The sequence below is a fragment of the Falco cherrug genome, chromosome 5 (genome assembly GCF_023634085.1).
Source record: "Falco cherrug isolate bFalChe1 chromosome 5, bFalChe1.pri, whole genome shotgun sequence".
Classification (NCBI taxonomy): Eukaryota; Metazoa; Chordata; class Aves; order Falconiformes; family Falconidae; genus Falco; species Falco cherrug.
This window is the reverse complement of record NC_073701.1, coordinates 35,226,771-35,248,540: the sequence shown is the minus strand read 5'-3', so window position 1 is coordinate 35,248,540 and position 21,770 is coordinate 35,226,771. Positions and strand designations below refer to the sequence as shown.

Here is a 21,770-nt window from a genome sequence, read left to right as displayed (position 1 = left end):
TCAAGTTCTTAGACAGAACAAAAAAAAAATTGTGATGACTTTTTTTAGGAGAAAAGTTGTCGTGCCTGTGCCTCCCCCAAGCTGATAAACTTGGTGTGCTGTCCTCCCCTCCTCTTCTTGTCTCCCCTGCCATTAAGCCTTGTACACTCCTTAAGAATAGAGGAGACTCTATTTTGGGATATTTTTTCTCTCATTTGTTTTCCTTTTGGATAGAAAGTTGTCCGCTGGTGGTGGAGGACGGGGGCCTGCCTCATCTGTTCCTTCCTTTCACCTTCCCCAGTGCCAAGCTTAGGCTTAAATCCTGCAGATTCCTGCAAATACTGAACTTAGAGCAGGCGAGTTACCCCACTGAGCTCTGTGGTACTTGAGTGCTTCAGATCCTGCCTGTGCTTGAGTTTTGGCAGCATCAGAGCCTTATCCTTTCTCCTAGAGAAGGTCAGACCTAACTCTAGAGTGCTCATGGTTCTGGTGCAACCCATCTGTGTCTATTTCCCCTTACTTGGCATACAGAGTGAAGGTGGTAATTTTTTTTTTTTTATTTAAAATAAACCTAAATATGTATCTTGTAATTTTTTTATTTTGAAAAAAATGCATTTAAGGATTGTGCACGGATGAATTGTATATCTATATTTTTTTTTGTCTTGCAATTTTCATTTTAAATATAGTGTTTGTTCAGTTTTTTGTTTTGTTTTTTTAATCCAGTTCCCAGCTGGCTAAACTCTGTCTAGAGCGGATGGGTGGGAGGCATAGCCACTGGAGGGGTGATTGAATCGCCCTTTCCCCTGGTGCTTCCCACAAGAAAATGGTTTGCTCCAGGTTTGGGGGTGGGGGTTGTGCTAATTACTCTTGTATTCTTGTACATTTTGTTCTTTCTGCTGCTCTTGAATATTGTATCAATGCCAGAAATGGGGAGTTAAAAATAATAAAAAAAAAAATTAACCCCAATAAATTGTTACATTCCAAAACCTGTTGTCTTCTCTTCCTTGGGTGGGCTGTGACCTGCTCTCGGTGTGAGTGACCTGTGGAGCTGACAGCAGGGATGCTGAAACACCTGCTCTAAGCCAGCAGTCAAGTACAAACACACTTAGTACCTTCTCATGCACCTGTGTTGGTTCTGCTTTGGGTCTTCAGAACTTTCTGGACACAGAAGCTCTGACAAAGGAAGAGGGAGACTTGTGTAGCACTGAAGTCAGAGTGCTTGCATATATAGCAAGTGGAACTGAGCATGTTCCTCCAGTGTGCTCTGGAGAACCTCCCCTGGGTCTCCCACATCCTTTTCTTTTAAAAATGAAATTAGATCTAGGCACAACCTAGCACTTGGTGGCTGAAAAATGCATTGGGCTTTTCTCAGCTCCAAAATGTGTGCCTAAGTGCACTTTATAACATACTAATCTAAGAAATATGGTGAAAAATACTCTTAATGTGTGTAATCAAAGCCCCAGATAGACTCCGTTAGCCTCTAGCCCATAGAAACTGTATAGAAAGGTTACAGCAACATTTCTGGTGGGAAAGGGCTGTTGGTGTGATATGTGGTGGGGAAAGCGAATGGGTTTTGGGTGAAAGGGTTCTTCAGTCAGGTGGGGGAGAAGAGCAGGAGGTCAGTACTTCGGGTGTCACCATCAAGCTGGCTCTGACCAAAACACCCTCAGGGCTGCCCTCCTCCTGCAGGGTGATCTGGGTGTTCCCGGGAAGGGTTGCTGCTTCACTAGCCAAGGCTGCACATGCTTTGAGATGCCTCCCTAGTGTCGGAGGCCTAGAAAGCCACAAGAGAGCCCTCTCCAGCAGTGGCATCTCTTGGCTGGCCTGGAGCAGGGAACACTGCCCACTGAAGCTGAGCACAGCCAAGGCGTTAACGCTACTGGCGTTGTGCCGTCAGGCTCACCTTGGATCTGCTGTGCTGAAACACCAGCGAGGCCAGCACTCTTGCCCTGTGCCCTGGGTTTCCTCAGAAGCCGGTGAGCTTTTGGCTGGATCTGAGTACAGCAAGTGAAGCCACCTCTGACCCATGCTTTCTGGAGCTGGAGGAAGGTGGGAGAGGCAGATGCCAGCCTTCACTGGACACATCCTAAGAGGTCCTGCACAAGCAGGGTGAGGTGACACAAGCTGCATCTGCAGGGCCTAGAGACCTGGAAATAAACCAGGATTTCCATGCTATGTGGAGTCTGTGGATCCCCAAGTGAAATGGACTCAGGGTCCCTAGTCTAAGGAGAAGGTGGAGCTGGGTCCATGGGGTGGCAGCTGCAAAGGAGCCCTTTTGCCCCATTAGGGTGGCTCTGGGTGTGCACCTGGGCTGGGCAATAATCCTGGGGGTAATCCCCCACCCCAGAGGCCCCAGGTTACCCTCCCCTGGGAAAAGGCTCTTCCCTTTCCTCACTCCCACCACCCTGCTGGCTTGAGCATCATGAATGGGCCAGGCTTTCCTCCTGGCTGGCAAGGGGCTGGCTGCCTTGCTCCCACAGGGAGGGTCGGATGGGGAGCACTTGGCTCAGAGCAGGGGGTGTCCTTCCCCTTGTGCCAGCAGCCCATCCCAAATGTCTCTCTCGCTTGGGAGCCACAGCAGGGCAGGGCAGATCCTTGGCCCACCTTGCCAGCCCGAGGCACTGTCTGGGTGTTAAGTAGATGGAAGAAAATCCTTAATTGCTTGCTGCCTGTCCCTCTGGGCTGAATCCATGAGTTTTTGCTAAAACCAGTTTCTGTCACTAATCCTGTTCAAAACAGGGTTCCCCAAAGCCCCCCCGTCACCTGCCCTCACCCCACCACCTGCAGGAGGGCACGGTTTCGGCATCACTGCATCCATGTGGAGCCAGCTGCCCACTGAGCATCTTTGAATCATTATTCATGGGACAGGGAAGCTGCTCTGGCTACTCACCAGTCTGAGTCATCACCCCCTGCGAACATCTATTTTTGCCACTTCTTTGTCTCCGGGAAGAAGTTGTGGTCCCTGCCGAGGGAGAGGTCAGGACCCCAGGAGTGGTCAGCCCTGCCCTGTTGCAGCACCCAACTCTTCCACCTCCCAGCTTAGGCGAGTGGGTCAGGGCTGGTGTAGAGGGGCTCACCCACCCTGCGCGCTGCCACAGTGGCATCAGCCAGAGGGATAAACCTTGCCACCAATATCCTGGAGCCTCTGGCAATAAAATCTGGATGGCTGAGCCAGTGTGAATTTCCTAGCACAGTGTCACTTCCCCCAGCCTGGGACCTGAAGAGCCTCATGGAAGCATATGGCATTTTTGTCACAAGGTTGCAGGTGAAGAACACCCTATCACACCCTGGAAGAACACCCTATCCCACCCTGATCTGCAGGCTATGGGGTAGGGTAGGCTGCTCCAGCACCCACATGGGTTCATTTCCAATCCATTCCTGCCTGGCTCACAGGGGTGAGCATGCTGCAGGCAGGGGGTGATGCAGCGGGGGTGCAATCCCCTGCCACCGCTAGGAAGGGGCAGGTTGGAGGCAGGTGGCCTCCCTTTGTTCCACGGGGTGCAGGCTTCCATTTTCCTTGCATCCTGCACCTGCATCTGCACCCACATCCCTGCACACCAAGCACTCACCTGCCTGCAGTGTTGACTGGCCTCACCCCCACAGCGTGATGCCTGTCACTGATCTTTCTCCACATCTGCCTTTCTTGCCCCGGTCCATGCCCACCTCCATTTTCTCTCTCATGGTTCCCTTCATATCTCTCTCTTCCTTAAACCACCCCATCCAACTTCCTCCTGTCCTCCCTGTAGCCACCTAGCACCAAGTCAGGGAAGGACTCTTGCTGGCTCCAAGGTGAGGATTTTGGGGGGCTGGGGTGCAATGCAGTTTGTGGGGAGAGAGGGTGCCCATGCCCCACCGGCATCCTGCTCCCTGCTTGTGGGAAGCTGAGTTTGAGGAGCCTTTGTAGCTTTGGCTCCCTCGCTAGAATACTCAAATGTGCCTGGCGGGGAGAAGATGTAATCTTTACTGGTGTTTCATATCCAGCACTGGAGCTGTTTTTAAACACACATGCCACTGCTTCCCTGCTGGCTAGGATGGATTTCCTGCCATTTCGGAGCAGAGCTTCAAATCAGTTTTGTTTGCTCTTCCTCCACTGCTCCTCTTTGCTGGGCTGGCCGGGATAGCTGAGCCCCCGGCGTGCCCGGGGCACGGAGAGCGCACGGCTCGGCTCGTGGTGGATGGGCGAGCACACTGTTGGAGCAAGGAGAGAGTGGGTGTCTGAAGTATCATCTTTATGAGTGGTTTAGGGTAAAGCATTGGTAGGGGAAGATTCGGTTTAGGTATGTATTTCCCAAATGGATGGCGTGGGCTTGCAGGGCAGAGGGTGAGGCATCCACTCTGTGCAACAGTCGAGTCTGGGGTGGGAGAGCAAGACAGCCGCCCGGCCGCCCTCCCGGAGGAGGCATTTCCAAGAGCCGTAAGGCTGCCGGTTGGATTTTTAGGAGAAGGTCAAGGAGGGAAAGGCCCGCCAGCAGCCTGAAAGCCACTCCCGAGGGACACCTGATTGCGGGGTGTTGACCCTCAGGGTAACTAGGGGATCCTGAGGAATTCCAGCCTGAGCATCTCGCAGGGGAAGGTCCTCCCTTGGGCTGTCCCGGCGGAGCATCCCCTGGCTGGAGGCTCCCGCCGGGCCGATTTCAGCGAGCCCCGGGTTCAGGCTGCCCCCGCCTCCGGTGCTCCCGAGCCGCCCCCGCTCCGCCCGGCCCCTCGCACCTGCGGCCCGGGCCGAGCCGCGCAGGGGTCGCTGCGAGGGGCCGGGCCGGGGCCGCGCGGCCGAGCCGGGGCCGGGGCGGGGGCGGCGGCGGCGGCGGGGGCGGTGCGGGGAGCGCGGCGCCGCCCGGCACATATAAGCGCGGCGCGCCGGGGCCCCGGCGCCGGTGTTGCTGCCGGTACCGTTCTTCCTCGCCGGCTCCCTCCGGGCCGCCGCCCGCCATCCCTCCGTCCCTCCCCGCCCGCTTTGTTTTCTCGCCGTCCGCGGGCTCGGGCCCCCCACGCCGCTGCCACCCTGAAGTTTCTGGCGGTGCTGCTGGCGGCGGGCATGCTGGCTTTCCTGGGGGCCATCATCTGCATCATCGCCAGCGTCCACCCGGCCGGTACCGCCGCGCCCGCCGCCGCTGCCGCCGACAATGACTCGGCCGCCGCCGCCCTCCTGCCCGCCGCCGACAAGGGGCTGGGAGCGCTGCACGGCCCCGCCGAGGCTCTGGCCAGCGCCGGGCCGCGTCTGCCGGGGGGGCCGCCGCCGCCGCTCTTCAGCCGCTTCGTCTGCACGCCGCTGAGCGCCGAGTGCCCGGCCACCGGCACCGGCCCCGCCGCCGGCCCCGAGGAGCTGCTGGCGCTCCGCAGCGCGGCGGCCCAGCTGCGCCGCACGGCGCTGGAGCAGAAGGAGCGGATCCGCATGGACCAGGAGACCATCCGGGAGCTCACCGGCAAGCTCAGCCGCTGCGAGGGCGGCCTGCGGACCCCTCCCGCCGCCGCCCCCCCCCGCCGCCGGGCTCCGCGCCGCCCCGCGTCCCGGTACCATGGGCCACCCCCCTGCCGAGCCGCCCGCCGTGCGGGAGCTGGAGGAGGCCGTCCGCACCCTCCAGGACCGCATCGACCGGATCGAGGTGCGAGGGCTGCTCCCGGGGCTCGGGGAGGGGTGCTCCGGGGGGAGGATGCTCCCGGGACTGGCGGGGGGATGCTCCCACGCGTGCCGTTCCCCGGGCCTGCAGCCACACACACCCTGGACCAGCTCATCCCCCCTGCGAGGCTTGGGGAAGGCTGTCCTTGTCCCACTCCTCCTGGAGGTCTCGGCCCCGTTCTCTTCCCTCTGTGCAGGGTGGTCCCAAGGAGCAGGGCTGCCCTGCTTCACACACACCCCCTCCCCACCCCGTCCGCACCCATGTAGGGCACCCCGCTTGCCTCCCAGCACCTGCCAAGGCCCCCACTGGAGCAGGCCGTCAGCTCTGAGCCAGGTCCTGCCCTTTAGCAGAAAGGCAAACCCCATCCGATGCCGTGATGCCATCGCAGGTTTGAGTGGGACTTCTCACAAACTGAAGCGCAGTGTCACCCGCTGCAAGCCAGCACCCCTTCCCTGCACGGTTCATAGGAGCTGTGGAGAGAAGGGGGCAGCTGGAGCCGCTTGCTGTGCCCGCCTCTGTGGCATCGGGCTGTTGGTACTTGGGCTGCGGACCCCTTGTCCCCACTCTGTAGCAGCTGTGCAGTGTGTGCCCAGCAGGCTCGGCCCTGGCCCGGCTGCAAGCTAGAAGCGCTGTCGGCTCTGCCGCGGTGCCTGTGATGGGGCCGATGACAGTATGTGTGTGTGTCCGTTTATTTGGGTTGATGTGGGCTCAGCGGTTGCACAGACCTTGGCAGACGTTGCAGGACACAGCCAGGGCAATAGTTTGGGGACATGATTGCTGCCAGAGGGGTTGTCTGGTTTCCTTAGGGGAGATGCTCCAGATGCCCCATTTTTTCTGGGGGTTATGTTATCCCCTGAGGTCTGCTGGGGGCCAGAGCCACCTGTAAGGAGCCTCCAGCAAGTTCTCAACCTCCCGTTTGGGTCCCTGTTGCCCTCTCCACTCCTCCCCAGAGTGCAGAACTGGGAGCAGGGGGTCAGGCAGCACCCCATGGGCGTCCCTTTCCCCAGCTTTGCCCTTCTGCCCTCCTCACTACAGCCACATGGGTGCAGTAGCAGCAGGTCACAGGTGGATAATTCAGAGCCACTAAGGTCACGGGCTCAGAAATGAGACTGGGAGAGAATTATTGTAGAGGATGGAGATATGGGCAGGGACAGAAAGATGAGGAAAGGCAAGTAAACACACACACGGGAGGGAAAAGAGCTGGAGACCAGCTACAGAGGATGCACCTGTGAGCTGCCAGGGTAATACACACATGCACAAAAACAAACACAGAAGGATACCAGATGTGTGCAGAGAGAGGGGGACATGCAGCTCAGCTGAGCATGATGCCCAGAGCCCAATGCAGCCAAAGGGAGGGACAGAGGCACCCTGAACCCCCCCTGCAGCCCCAAACAAATGGATTCCCACAAGTGGGATAACACAACCGGGCTAAGACATGCACATGCAGACAGCAGATAGGCTCACCCAGAAATAAAGGGGGAAAAAATAAGCCCCTGTACATGCATACTTGTGTGTGCATGAGGACCAGGCAATACTCAGCGGGACAGTACCCAAGCACATCAGTTTGAATCTTGGGGAGCATCAGTCCTTTAGCTGCTCTCTGGCCATGTTCTCCCCCTTCTCCAAGGGGCAGCATCACCCATGAGCTGCCCTGGCCCCTCTCCTGGGTTTTCTGGCAATGGCAGGAGGTTTGGGGTAGGGAATGGTGAAGCTCACAAGACCCAGAGCAGGCTCTCACGTGTGCCCAGGGAGCCTGAAGCAATGCTGGGTCAAGGCTTAGGCTCACGCACATGCTTACTGATGAGGAAGCCAAGTGGCACATTGCCAGAAATGTTTCCTTTTGCACTGCCAGTGTCTCAAGGGTACCCAGCAGGGCGGGCTGAGCCGCAGGGCACTGTATCTCCTCTGCGAACTGAGGAAATAAGGCAGCATGTCGCAGGTGGGCTGGACTTTGGCTGACCTGGCTCCAGGCAGCTCTAACGTATCACCTGGGATGGCCTGGTGAGAGCCACAGCCCAGCCAGCCGAGCCCTAGTGTCACACCTTGGCTGTGCGGTGATGGTTGCCTGTGGCCTCCCTCCCCGGCTTGCTTTGCTTTTTGTACTCTGGGAGGTACCTGTGCCTCTCCATCCTGCATAGCTCCATCCATTGGCCCCAGGAACCTTCCTGGGGTACCACATGGCACGGTGGGCACCCCCAGCCCCTGCAGCTCTCCTAAAGGGTGACAGTGATCACCCCGAAAGGTGACCTGGTTGGGGACAGTCCCAGGGTGGCCACCGGTGTGCCAGAGGCTCTGCAAAACCCAGAGGGAGGAAAGGAGAGAAAATGCTGATGAAGCCCAGGGTGACCTAGTCTTGGGAGAGAGATGACACAAAGTGCTGTGGGCCCCCTCCCCAGGAAGGCTGGGTCCCAGGGCATCTCCCAGCAGATCTGCCAGCAGGGGTTACCACGGGAGGCTCTGGAGCCGGGATTGCGGGGAGGGGGCTGGTGGAAGATGGCTGATCTAATCCAATGATGTGCCAAAAACCCTATTAAATCATTTCATTCTTAATTTTGGTGGTGTGGTGGCAGGGTTTCCCAGGGAAGGGGGACACAGGGAGGGCCCCCACAGGCTCACTCTTTGTGCCCTGCCATTTCGGTGGGGACAGGCTAGTGCTGGCACAGCATTCACACCGGGTACCTTCCCTCACCTCCTCCTAGCCCCCTCAAGGCATCACTCGTCCTCCCCTTGTGTGCAGCAGCCTGGCTGGGCTTTTTCCTCCCAGTTTTGAAGGGTCTAGCCTGGCTCTCTACACATACGTCTGTACACTTGGGTGCATCTTGGTGAGCAGAGCCCGGGCCCCCAGGTGCTCCTTTTCCATACTTTCAATTACTGCTGCAAATGGAAATGGAGCAGTTTTGGAGCAGGGGGGGAATCACCTGGGCTGTGCCAGGTTGCACATGCCCCGCTCCTCCCCGTCATCCCTTGGAAGGGAGCGGGAGAGGGGACAGCCCAACAGGCTTTATGGGGGACCTGGCCCCAGCTGAATGTAACAGCCCGTTGGCTCCTTAGCCAGCATGTGGCTGTGCCGTTGTGACTGGCGACCCAGCTTCTGGCAGGAAACCTGCAGGTATGGGCATGGGAGTGGGAGCAAGCTGGTTGTCTCCCTCACACCTCCATCTCCGGCAGAGCAGGGATGGAGAGCCCCAAACTGTGGCAGCCCTGGGCTGCTAATAACATCTGAGGGGGACGGAATCAGCAGCGAGCTCTTCTCTCACGAGGAAGAGGAGGGAAAGGCTGACGCATGCCTGCTCATCCCCTGCCCTGGGCAGTCCTTCTGGGGGTTTAATGACCCCCAAAGCTCCTGCCTGGATCCAAAAGTGTCTGAAAAGGTGGCAGGGTCTGAAAAACCCCGGTGTGGTAGGTGTGCCATCCTGTGGCAGTGGCCATGGGAGAGCTGTGGGCAAGCTGGGACGATTTGAGGTTCCAGGAAAGGAAATGGGAATGCTATGTGCACGTGCTCAGCTCAGCATCATGATCTGTGGGATGTGCTGGGGCATCAACATGTGGTCCTGGCCACCCCATCTGAGCAGCTAAGGTGGGCACTTGCGTGCTGATGGCTGAGGGGGAGCATCGGGGCCCAGATTTGCTGGTGCATTAGTAAATGAGGCTCTGATCTCCTTACATAAATCAAAGTGCATTTGCTGACTGAGGGCTACAGCCTGAGTGAGCACACGCTGACGTGGCTGCCCCGGCCCTGCAGCCCCCTGCCCCCGCCTCCCCCTTTCCGCTCCCTTCCCCCACCGCCCCACCCGCTGACATTTAATGTGATTAATATTACCTGGCATCTTTCAATCTTTTTTTTTGGTGGCTGTGGTGGCCAAAAAGCATTGAGCGAGCCTCCCCCGCACCCACTGCCCACTCCCCTGCTGCCTGCACGGCAGCAGATGGGAAGCCGGGTGCCTGCTGAACAACCAGGGAGAAGGCGCTTCCCCTCCTCTCCCCTCCCCAAAGGTCACTGGTAGACAGCAGCTGCACATCTAGCAATAATTTTGCAAATAATTTGATTTGGGAGAAAGATACTCGAGTGGCAGCTCAGAGATGCGGAGGATGGTTAAGGGATGCAGCCCATCCCAGCACTGGGAGGATCACCTAGCACATCCCAGCGACATGGGTTTGTATGGGGAGGTCTGGTCTCCTGCCAGCCGTGGTCTGGCTCCTGGGGTGGGGATGGTGTCTGCTGGGACAATGCGGTGGCCCTCAAACTGCTGGAGGAGGGTACCAGCTGCATCCCTCGCCAGGAGGAACATGGAGCTGGCAGTGGTTCAGCCGACCACATGGGTCCAACTATCAGTGGCCTGGCTGCTGGGCTGGAAGGGCCAGGGAGAGCTGGAGAGAGAGATGGAGGGGGAAAAAGGAAGGGGGAAGGAACTGTCCAAAAGGGGAGAGAGCATGTATGTGTGTGGAGGGGAGCAACCAGAGGAGATGCTTCGAAGCCAGAGAAATGAAAAAGCCATAGGGAAAAAAGTTACAGAGGGAAGAAAATAGCAGCAGGGAGAAAAGCAGGAGGAAGGAGAGGAAAAAAACCGCTCAGTCACTACTAAATAATGTAGTGCAGGCTATCAGGGGCTAGCGAGAGCGACAAAAGCTCCCAGCCTTTTCTTTTTTCGTCATTAACAGATGGAGCCGTGCATGAAAGCAGGGACGTAGGCTCCAAACCCGCAGCTCGAGCAATCAAAGCGTGCGGCAGACAGAAGCAAAGCGTGCCAGCCTCCACCACAGCCAGGCAGCCTGATGGGATGAGAAAAGCTCTCGGAGCCTGCAGGATGCAGACAAAGAGGCAAAGGCGACCCTATCCTACCTGCACTGCCCCCTGCCAACACAGCCAGCTCTGCTTGGATGTGAGCATGGGCAGCCCCGGGTGGGAATTATCCCTGCTGGGAGGATGAGAGTTAACCTTTCCACTCACCTTTCCTTCCTGCCATCCCTGCCCTGCCTTTCAGCCAGCTGCACCAGTGGGTCTCCAAGACCCACTCCCCCAAAAGTGCTCAAGCCCCTTCCCCGTTGTCTAAGCCCTCCCTGTTTTACAGAGACCAAAGGTAGGATGCCCTTTGCCAGGTGCTTTTCCCTTCCCAGAGAGGTTTTGTTCTCAGCGAGAGCATACTCAGCGGCACCGGAGCAAGCTGGCAGCGAGAGATGGTGTTTGATGAGGGCTGGCAGATGTCCCCTGTGCCACCTCACTTTCCTTGCTGAGTTTTGGTTGTCCACATTGATTTTCCTCACGTAACCCGTGGGTTTGCCCCAGCAGACCCCACTGGAGGCTCTTTCAGACCCTAGAGCATCACAGCCTCCCTCTTATTTGCAGCCTGAGTGTGTCGCTGCCCAGTGCGGGGCTGTTTGTGCTCACACTAACACCATCTCACTTTCCCTCTCGCTGCTAGCTTCTCCCTGCTGTTCCCATCTGCCAAGGTTGCATACTGCCTGGCCGAACCCAGCTTTCCTTCAGACTTCTTCTTTCCCCTGTGGTTCATGATGGATAGCAAAGATAGGTGGTGACATCGGTGGGCTTTCTCCCCTTCACCTTTGTATGCATGATCATCAGGTCCTGTCCATCCTGGAAAAATGGGATATAGGGAAGAAGAAAAAGTTGTAAGCCACAACCACAGATGAGCATGGTCACCTCCTCCAGGCCAGCTCCGAGGCTGGGAGGAGGCTTAGCCTGATCAGCAGGGATGGCATCACCCCATGTCCCACCAGCATAAGCTGTGTGAATGTCCAGGGCTGAAGCAGCTATGCAGACCCCCCTGGGTGCTGGAGCAGCCATGGTAAGCCCTGCCTTGGCCTTCGGTCTGTCAGAGGCTAAGGCAGGTTCACCATGGCCACTCTGGTACCTTCAGGAAGGTCTGGCAGCATGGAGAAGGTGGTCACCATCTTTCCAAGCTCATGGCAAAGAGCCTAACATCCCAAGGATATGGGGAAGGGAGAGGGCTTTTATTTCCGGAGAAACCCCAGAAGCATGGCAAAGGGCCACCTGCTCCCTTCCAGCCTGGTTTTCTTCCAGCTGGGATGGGATCTGGGATCTTTGCAGGATGCTGTAGCAGCTGGAAGCATCTTCATGAGGCGCTGGGGTTTGGATCAGCCAAGAAAAGAGTTTTGGTCTGTGTTTTAACCCTGATGGGACAAGACATGCTTGATGTCCCCAGGTGATGGGTCATGTCTCGAGGACCAGAGACATGACACCCTGGCCACTGGCCCCACTTCTCCGTGGCATCCTGATGGCCTGGGAAAGGCTGGCTTATGGAGAGCTACCTGGCCGACCTGGCATGTGTGCACACACCCCCGCACACCGGCTGAGCTGGGCTAAGAGGATTAAAGCCCCGTTATGTGATGTTAATGCACCGGCAGTGCGGAAGCAGCCTCACCAGCAGTGGGGAGGGGAGCTCCAAGCTCCTTTCCACATTGTTCCCACCTTGTGCGAGGCTGCCTGCAGGAGCAGAGCCAAGAGATGACCCAAGTGCTCCTGTGTCCCATCACTGTTCTGTCTCTGAAGTGGCAGAAAGTCATTAAGAACAACCAAGCTTCATTTTGCAGTAACAAACTCAGGGGAGGCTCTGAGAGGGGAGAGTCAAAGTCACATGGAGGCTCTTGGAGATATGGGGTTGTGGTTGATGCACTCCCTGTGGTAGTGCAAGCTGGATGTGTCCTTATTAAACCTCTTACAGTGACACTGTGCTGATTTTTCTCTTTCCTCCCTCCTTTCCCTTTTGTCATGCCTGCTGCTGAGTGCAGCAGGAGCTGCCACCCCGCACCAACGGCTCGGCACCCACTGCCCCAGCGCTCACTCGCGATGCCCTCCACACCAAGATGGAGCAGCTGGAGGAGCAGCTCCTCTCCAAGATCCTGACTTTGCAGAAGGAGCGCCAGGCTGCCAGCACTGACCGCAGCCAGCAGCAGCATGACATCGAGAAGGAACTGAATTCCCTCCAGAACCGGGTGACAGAGCTGGAGCACGGTGAGTCCTGCCCGGTGGAGATGGAGGTGGTGCAGGGGGTCCCTACCCCCAGGTGCATCTCCAGGAGAGCCCCAGGACAGGCTGCCCTCATCCCAATGATGGGTGCTGACCCTCCTCTCTCCTCCCTATCCTTGGCATGTAGGACCACCAGGCTACAGCCCTCCCGATGCCTTCAAGGTGACCATCCCAGTGCAGAATAACTACATGTATGCCCGCATGAAGAAGAGCCTGCCTGAGCTCTACGCCTTCACCATCTGCATGTGGCTGAAGTCCAAGGCCCTGGCAGGGCTTGGCACCCCTTTCTCCTACTCTGTCCCAAGCCAAGCCAATGAGATCGTGCTGCTGGAGTGGGGCAGCAACCCCCTGGAGCTGCTCATCAATGACAAGGTCAGCCCAGCCACAGGAGGGGCAAGAGGGAAGCCCCTGCCCTCATCTCCCCTGCTTCAGCCCCCCATGGAAATGATGCTCCTGGGGGTACTGATGTAGGGGAGCTGGGAGGAAGGGATTGGGAGGGAAGGGGGAGGCAGGAGGATGGGGAGGATGGCACGTTGTGGTGGGATTTGAGAGGGAGAAGCAGCACATTGGGATGTCTGTAGAATTTGGGGTGCCACTGCTTTGGGGGCACACTTCTTGCTCTGCAAGGGGCTGGAGAGACACTGGGGTCCCCCAGCGCTGGAGAGACACTGGGGTCCCCCAGCATTTGCACCGAGTGCCGGGCTCTTGCTCTTCTTTCCAAGGTTGCCCAGCTGCCACTGAGCCTGAAGGACAAGGCCTGGCACCATGTCTGTGTGGCATGGACCACCCGGGATGGCAAGTGGTCAGCGTACCAGGACGGTGAGCAGCGAGGTGCTGGTGAGAACCTGGCCTCCTGGCATGCCATCAAGCCCCAGGGTGTCGTCATCCTGGGCCAGGAGCAGGTAAGTGCCAGCACAACATTGAGAGCTGCTAGTTTGCATCGCTCCGTCATGAAGCCAGCTGGGGAGCAGGGGGCAGCCCCCAAATGGGGCAAGGGCTGGGGGTGGCATTGGCAGGACCATTCAGCATGGCGCATTGGCATCTTGGGCAAGGGGCAATCCTGCCTGCTCATCCCACCTCTGGGCAGGCCACGGACACTCACTGTCTTTTCCTCTTCCCTCTCCCTGTCCCTCTGTCCTCCATTTGCTCCCCGCCTTGTCATCTTGCATCTCCTCCATGCATCCATCCCCTCCAATCCTTGCTATTGGGCATCTTGCTCTGCTTCTCCCGATACTTCTCCCTCTCCCCTTGCCCACTGGATGCATGTTCCTTCTCCTGTCCCCATCCCCGTTCCATCACCTCTCTTGCTCTTTGCCAGGACACGCTGGGTGGCCGCTTTGATGCCACCCAGGCCTTCGTGGGGGAGCTGGCGCAGTTCAGTGTGTGGGACCACATGCTGGCACCAGCAGAGATCCTGGGCTTGGCCAACTGCACCTCCCACCTCCAAGGCAACGTGATCCAGTGGGACGACCAGGCGGTGGAGGTCTTTGGGGGTGCCAGCAAGGGGGACTTCGCTGCCTGTGAGGAAGGGAGGAAGGCATGAGCAGCCCCTCACCCGCTCTGCAGCGCCAAGGAGCCCAGTGGCAGCCCCGAAGCAGGGAGCCCCTTTCTCCCCTCCCAGACTACCAAGCCTCATCAGGGCGATGCTCAAGCCCCCCGCGCTGGTGTCCTGGGAGGGAGGGGTTCCCCTGGCATCCTCCTTCTTGTCCCCACGCTGGTGGCGCGGCTTGTCCCCCGTCCTGGCATGCCTTCCCCTGGGTGTTACCCTGCGACGCTTCTGTTTCAGGAGGACACCACCATACCCACAGGTGTCTCTGGTACAGCGAGGCTCCCCACTTTGTCAGCCCCAATGAGTGGGAAGGAGACCTCCGTCTGCCCCAAGCACGGTCCAGCCTTAGCGGGATGCCAGCGTGTGCCCCTCCCCCTCCTCTCCCAAGCACATCCCCTTTCCCCGTTTATTTCTAGTGCCCCACTATCTGGTCTTGTGAGTCTGTACTCCAAATGAGCCCAAAGACTCGGCTGGGAGCATCTTCCCCTCTGGCCCCATTCCTTCTTCTCCTGTCACCCTGGTTTTCCCAGCACAGCCCCGAGGAGGCTGAGGGAAGATGGCAGAGGGTTGGCGAGACATTGCTCACCCTCCCTGTGCCCCTTCCCCTGCCTCTACTGCCTGTTTGGGCAGGACTGCCTAAGGGGAGACAGGCTTTCAAGGCAGAGGCAAGCAGAGCAAGCCCTCCCCTCCCAAGCTGGGGGGGTCGGTTGGCCACCAAGGGAATGGGGAGAAGGGGCAAAGCATCTCGTCCATCCCTGGCTGAGGGGGAAAGAGTGCAGCACTGCCATTAAAGGGAACAAAATCAAGCAAAAAAAAAAAAAAAAAAAAAGAGACAGAGGATGATGGTGGCCAGAGGAGCCTTGCTGCCCATCCCTGGCCTTTTGCATGCTGGGTTGGGCTGCTGCCCTTGCCTCCACCTGGCTCCCCTGCTTTGAGCTGCTCCTGGCCAAGGACAGGGCTGCTGCCAGCCTTGGAACTGGAGGGGTGATGGAGTGGGCTAGTATTTTCCCCATGGAGTGCCTGAGAATACACTGTTTCCATGCCGCATGGTCACCAATGTCTCAATACATGTGTGTGTGCACACGTGTATGTGTCCAGGGGGGAGAGGGTTATTTCGGGGGTTTCATGGTTGCTCAGCCCAGTGTCCAGCTTCCAGTGCTCCCCTGCGACCCCAAGTCCTACTTCGTGCTTTCAGCAACAGCTGCTCCTGCACCAGGGGGAGGTGAAGCAGGCAGAGGGGACAGCCCTGCCACCCGCATCACCCCCCCGCAGGGTCCCCGCCGGCAGTGGGGCAGCTCAGCCCACTGCGGGGGGATGCGTGGGGGCAGGGCGCAGCCCTCGTGCCAAGTGGGAAACACTGTGACCTTCATGCACCCCGCCGAGTTGTCCCCTCTTCCTTGCTCGCTCACGCGCTTTCTCTAATGCACGTTTGTGAAAGGAGCCCCTGATGCGCACCCATGTTGGGGCATTTCTTTTGTAAAGTTGATCGTGAACAATAAACGTGACATTTTCTGTTCAAGCCTCCTGTGGGGTGTGAGGTCACTGCAGGGACAGAGGGGACCAGCCAGCCCAAGCCGAGGTGTCCTTCCCCGGGATGCTTAGGGTGGCATCCCTGGAGGGAGGTGGACAGGCCCGCAGCTGCATAGCTGGCATTACAGAAATATCATCGCGAGAGGCTGGGTAGCATTGCCCTGGGGGGGTCATGGTGGTGTCACAGTCACAGTTTGGGCACCTCTCATCTGCCCTGTGGTGGAGCAGCATGGGGTACAGGCTGCTGCTGCGGGAAGCAACTCCCCATGGAAGAAGAACCCCCATCCCGACAACAGGGAAGCAAAACCCAGGAGAAAACCACAGCCTCCAAGTCAGGCTGTGATGGCAAGGAGTTCATGCCCAGTCTAAGTTTATACCAGTAATGAGTTCCTGACCTAGCTAGGCACAAGCTGGTTCACCCTTGGCACGGCTGTTGGAGCCACCTATTCTAGAGCAAGTGTGGCCAGGTCTGCACAATGCTTTTGCCCCTCAGTGAGTCCTGGCCCTCCTAGGAAAGATATAACCTCACCAATATTTGGGGAAAATAGAGCATAAAGCCAGAAGACTCAGTTTACCCCAGGGCCCTGCCATTGCTGGTGTGCCAGTAGGGTCTCCTTACTGAGTCAGAACCATCCCCCCAGCTCCCACTTCTCCTTCTGGAGGGTATTTAATGCTGTAAAACAAAGTCTGGAGCTCTCATCTTCAGCCCGTCTCTTCAAAGTTGAGGGTTTTTTTGAAGAAGACATTAACTCTGAGTACGTACTTCAGCTGGAGCATATGCTCAAGGGCTTTGCTGAGCTGGAGGCTCACCCCCACATCACTAACAGGAGGCGGTTCAACAGGTGACCTCTGCCTGCATGCCCAAACAGCAGCAGCATAATTAGGAAAGACAGCACTTTTTAGAGGAGGAAATAAATGTCCAAAACCATTTCTGGGGTCACAAACTTAGGAGGAGGTGAAATAGGGGCAAGACTGGTTCAGAAGACCCTCCTATTAAAACTCCAGGAGCCCTGCAAGGGGTTTTTTGGGTCTGCTGGCCAACGCAGAAGACATGCAGGAGGATAAACAAGGATGGAAACAGTCTAGCCGCTGATGTAGGCTATTGGCATAAAACCAGTCTCCTCCGGAGTCTGGAAACACAGCCCACACCAAAACCTGTGTAAACCCCTCAGAAAAAGCAGAACCAAAGGGGACACCAGGAGACGCTCAGGCAGGGACTTCTATGCTGCCCTCTGGCTCCCCACCAGATGATGCTGGTGTGATCCCAACCCCAGCTGTGTCCCCAGGATGCCTGGATCTGTCATGTCTGGGATGAGAGAAAGGGGGGAGCCCGGTGGCACAGCTTCTGCAGGGTAACCTCCTCTCCCCACAGAGGTTCACAGCCAGCTGGGCAGATCAGGAGGGACACAAGAAAAATTGATGTAATTTATCTGGACATTTTAAAAGCTTACAGTAAACACCTCCATATAAAGCTCTTCAGGAACCGAAGGTATTACGGAGAGATTGGAACCTGGTTAGGAGACAGAAGATCAAGAGTAGGAATAAATATTTTATTTCCATCCTGCACTGACTCTGTGGGGGAAGCAGTGGCTGCTTCTCACCCATCTGGGGAGAAGAGCAAGACGGGACCATTTATTTTTGGTAAGCCAAGCCTTGCAAGAGCTGCAAACCTGCGACAGGGCTTAAAAGGTGGAGACAACAAATCAATGGCATTGCTGGCTGGAAGACGCAATTACAATGACTTAAACATATTGCTTGCTTCTAAATTAACCAGGAGCACTCAGGAGAAGTCCTGCGCCTCTCTAAGGGCAGCTGGCTGGAAAACAACACATCACATGAAGAACAGAGGAGGAACAACAAAGTTACTATTGGGGGTGTAAAGAAGGAACTTTTTAACGACCACCCAGAGAAGGTTCTGTGGTCTGGGTAGGTCTGCTCAGCTGGGATGCTGCGTTGTGTCCGGATACCTAAGATGGGGTGGGAAAGAAACGGAGGAAACCCAAGAGGTGGGCAAAGCAGAGGCAGGGGACACATGGCGGTTCAGCGGGCGCTGGCACCAGAGGAGGTGGCGGGGGAAACAGGTGGATGCAATGGATACCACCGGCATGGTCTCTATCTCCCCACCAAAGGGCTGTTAACACGCTTTGAGGGGAGGAACGGGACTACCATTTCCCTTCCTAACCTCCAGGACTCACCGCTGCTTTCTGCAGGCCAAGGACTTAGCCAGACTCAACCACCCTGCCCTGGAAGGGCTTTGGCCTGCAGTGGCGATAACCAGGTCAAACATGGGAATGGGAAACCTTCAGGTCTGATGGCTACTAATTATCAGGTTTGAAAAGAAAATGCTGCAGTTCCTGAACTCCTTCAGCCGTTGCCTGGCTTTCCAGAGGGCACCATCAGCCATGTAGGCTCTGCCTCCCTGGGGACATGGGCAGCCCTGGGACCCCCACCTTGGAGTGGGCTTCGGGGAGCTCTTGTGCTCCCTGACACCTGCAGCCTCAGCTTTGGGCTCACAAGTCACAGGTCCCTGTGACATGTCAACCTCCCAGTCCCCTCAAACAAGGTCAAGCCAGCCCATACTTTGTTGCCAGGAGGTGACACTTTCAAAGACCCCATTACCTGCACTGCCCTAGCAATGGGGGGCTGCCTTAATTGCCTTCTTGTGCTCCCCCATCCTGTCGGGAGCCTCCTGCACTCCCTCCCGGAGCCAGGAAGGCTCATTAAGACTCGTGCAGCGCCTTGCACGGGGAATACGCTGTGCTTCCAGAGCATCTGGTGCGGGAACGGCCCCCGCATGGCTGCTAATGCTTCAGCAGCAGACCTTACCAGAGGTAGCAGCTGTTACTAGAGGTAGTAGCTATAGGACCACACATGGGGCGCTGGCTTGTCCAGCAGACCAGGGGATCCACCTGTCTCAAAACAGGTTGCTTTCTCCTCTGGAGCAGAGGGCTGGGCTGCTTTCAGCAGCTGTTTCTGCACACCAGTGTCCTCATCCCTGCCTTCCCTCAGCTCAACGCAAGACATTGGGGCTCTGATCCAGTGAAATACGGCATCAGCATCCTCCTGGGACCTCCTGAGCACGTCTGCCTCCAGAGACCTGCAACCATCTTAACGCACCCTGGTACAGCTGTAGGGCGGACCTCAGTGTGTCCCATGTCCCCAGCCCGGGCCCTCTGGTACTACCCAAGGCTGTGTAGAGCAGTGCCCAGCCTCCAGGTTGCAGCCGAGAGGCAGGACAGCAATCTCTAGCCCCCTGCTTTATTGCAGAGAGGAGATGGGGCACAGCAGGGCCTGTGCCCATGGGGATGATAGGGAGGTCTCAAAACCTGACCAGAAGCAGCCACGAAAAGAGAGAGTCTGTGGGTGCCCTCCACCTGATGAAAAGTCAGCCTGCTGTCCAGTCTCTTCCTACCATTAATGATGGAGATAGCTAAAAAAAAGGTGGGGCAGTGTATATATATATATAGTGTGTGTATATGTATATACATATATATACATATTGCAGACAGCAGCTACATTTCTGTTTCTCAGCCAAGGAGTACTACACAATCTAACGTCAGGTGGCAAATGGCACTTCTTTTTTTTAATGCACTTCACCGTGGCTGCCAAAGGCAAAGGGCTGGAAGAGTTTTCATCTGCGATTAGTGGCAAATAAGAAAGGACCACCCAGAGCAGAGCAATGGTCAGAGGTCCCTACAGATCCAGAGAGGTGAATCAGGCCCTTGCTCTGAATTTACCTTCACCTACAGATGGGCACATGGTTGCTCAGTATGGAAACTAAAGATGGGGTGACATGAAGCCAGCCATGTATCTGCCTTTTGTACTAGCAGCTAAGGGACCAGTACATTACCTGTGTCAGCCTAACAAGGCTTTGAACAGTTTGCAGCGTTGTAGAGAGGCAGCCTGCAGAAACCCCGCACTTGAGGGTCTAGAAATTAACAGCTCGCATTTTGCTAAGCCACAGCAGATGGAGACAGGCCAGTAGGATGCTCCCCTTTGTCAGGAGGCTTCTCTACCTTGCAGCCCTGCTGTATAACCCACCACATTCACAAAGAACACAGCAACATGGTGTTCCTATCTTTGGACCCTCTACAGTTTTGGGTTTGGCCATTTTCCCTTAGCTTTTCACCTAGGAACCACTGATGAATAATCCTTTCAACCAGCCCCACATTTCCCAAGGAAAACACTCCCTGGGGGACACACTGATCAAAACCAAAGCACATTTAATTGAACCCAGAATCACATATGCATGCACACTCCCTCCCCCAAACAGAGGCATATCATATGCACACAAACACACCAGCTCGTTCCGTCTTGCTGCTTAGTAGCAAAAGTGGGTGAACTACACAGGGATTAAAGCGTTAAAAAAAACACAGCAAGAATACGATGCTTGAAAGCACTGTGTCCCTGGAGAGATTAGAGTAGCTGCCTGGAGATAAAGTAATGATGATGGAAAGATCTTCCTTGCAGAGATTCTATTCCTAATTATCTCCTCTGCAAAAGAAAAAAAAAAATGATCTCCCAGCTTTTATCTGTCTCCTGACAATTTTAGCTCTGTGCCTGCCTCGTTGCAAGAGGCCGATGCTTGCAGAAAGGAGGAAGGAGAAGGAATCGGCACAGGAGGCAGGAGCGGTAGGAGAATGAGAGGGACAAGAGGCAGCGCTTCATTTCTGTCACAACCAGCAGAAAAGGCAGAGGGACAGATGAACGATCACCGCAGCATTGTCTTTCCGAACCCAAACTCAGCTTTGCTGCGTTTTGTCAGGCAAACAACAACCAGGTCTGATTCACTGTTACACGAGCAAAAGAGACAATAAGATGTCTTCCGGGGGGGCGGGGGGGGAAGGGGGCTTTGAGGTTATGGTGAGGGAAGAGGACTTTTTCCACAAGCTGGCAGGGGCAGGAAAATGCCCAGCTTGTTCCTCCCCCTCTTTTTCCCTTCTCAAGACATCTAGAAAGCAATTATTCTTTCAGCAGCCAGCCGGCAATGAGGACATTTCAAACGTACACCAGCCAAAAGACCACACAAAAGATCAGGCCCACAAGCCACTCTGCAAGACAAGGATGGGCCCTGACGGAAACCTGGGCATCACGCCCAGCAGCTAGGGCTTTGCACAGGAAGTATTATTCTGTAGCTTGCTGCTTCTCCACCTGTATTAATTTCAGATGAATATGTTCCTAGACTCCCAGGAAACTGTTTTAAGCCCTGTTTTATAGGGAATTGGTGTTTGGCTAGCAAACACAGGCTTCCTAGGGAGCCCAGAATAAAGGAAAGCCTCAAAGCAAACAGGCATTACAGATAAAAAGGCCACGGAGGGAGGCGATGAGCTCAGTAGGGATGGGGGTCAGTATTACAGGAGCTGTTTGCAAACTCATGACCCATCCTCGCTTTCTCCTTCTTTCCAGTTGCATCAAACTTTCCAGATGCACCCAGTTGCATCGCAAACACAAGCGGCTGCCTTTCCCATGCAATGAAAACACATGAACTGCCCCAAACCACTCCAGTATTTATCCCTGTTTAAAACAAAAGGTAGAACTAGGCCTCAAAGGGGTTTTAAGTCAGAAAAATGCAAAGTCTCCAGATACCTGGCGATCCGGCAGCGGGTGCAGCTCAGAGCCCACCCCTGCAGCCTGCCCTGCCAAAACCCACCCCGGAGCCTTGGAAAAGGCGGGAAGGCCGAGAGTCCCCTGGAAGCCCCTTTGCCAAGCCCGGCCAAGGGAGGAGACAAGGCTCCTCGTCGCCGCCGGCAGACGGCCCCCCCCTCCCAGCAGCTCCTGACCGGCGCCGGCGGCGGCCCACGAAGGGGGTGGGCACAGGGCCCGCCCCGCCACTCGCGGAGCACAGCTGTGGCTCCTGCGGCCACGCAGGACCGGGGTCCCGGACCCTTTCCACTCGCTATGGCCGGGCTGTTTCACGAGGCCCCCCGCGGTGCCGCCACCGCAGCCCCGGGCCCTCCCGCACTGCTGCCACAGGCACCGGGCCGCGGGGCGGGGGGCGGGGCGGCGCAGGACAGGCGCCCCACGGCCACCCTGCCGTCCCCGCCGCCGCCCCAAGCCCCCGCGCCGTCACCCGCAAGGCAGACAGCCA

The 21,770-nt window shown here is 56.7% G+C and overlaps 1 protein-coding gene across 1 annotated transcript; it reads left to right on the top strand.

Moving 5' to 3' along the window:
- Nucleotides 1-4,760: 4,760 nt before the first annotated feature.
- Nucleotides 4,761-15,665, top strand: NPTXR (neuronal pentraxin receptor). Its single transcript, XM_055711708.1, is given in 6 exon segments — nt 4,761-5,457; nt 5,459-5,582; nt 12,366-12,588; nt 12,731-12,975; nt 13,326-13,505; nt 13,922-15,665. Coding segments are annotated over 6 exon segments (1,440 nt in total). The 5' UTR covers nt 4,761-5,014; the 3' UTR covers nt 14,147-15,665.
- Nucleotides 15,666-21,770: the final 6,105 nt, after the last annotated feature.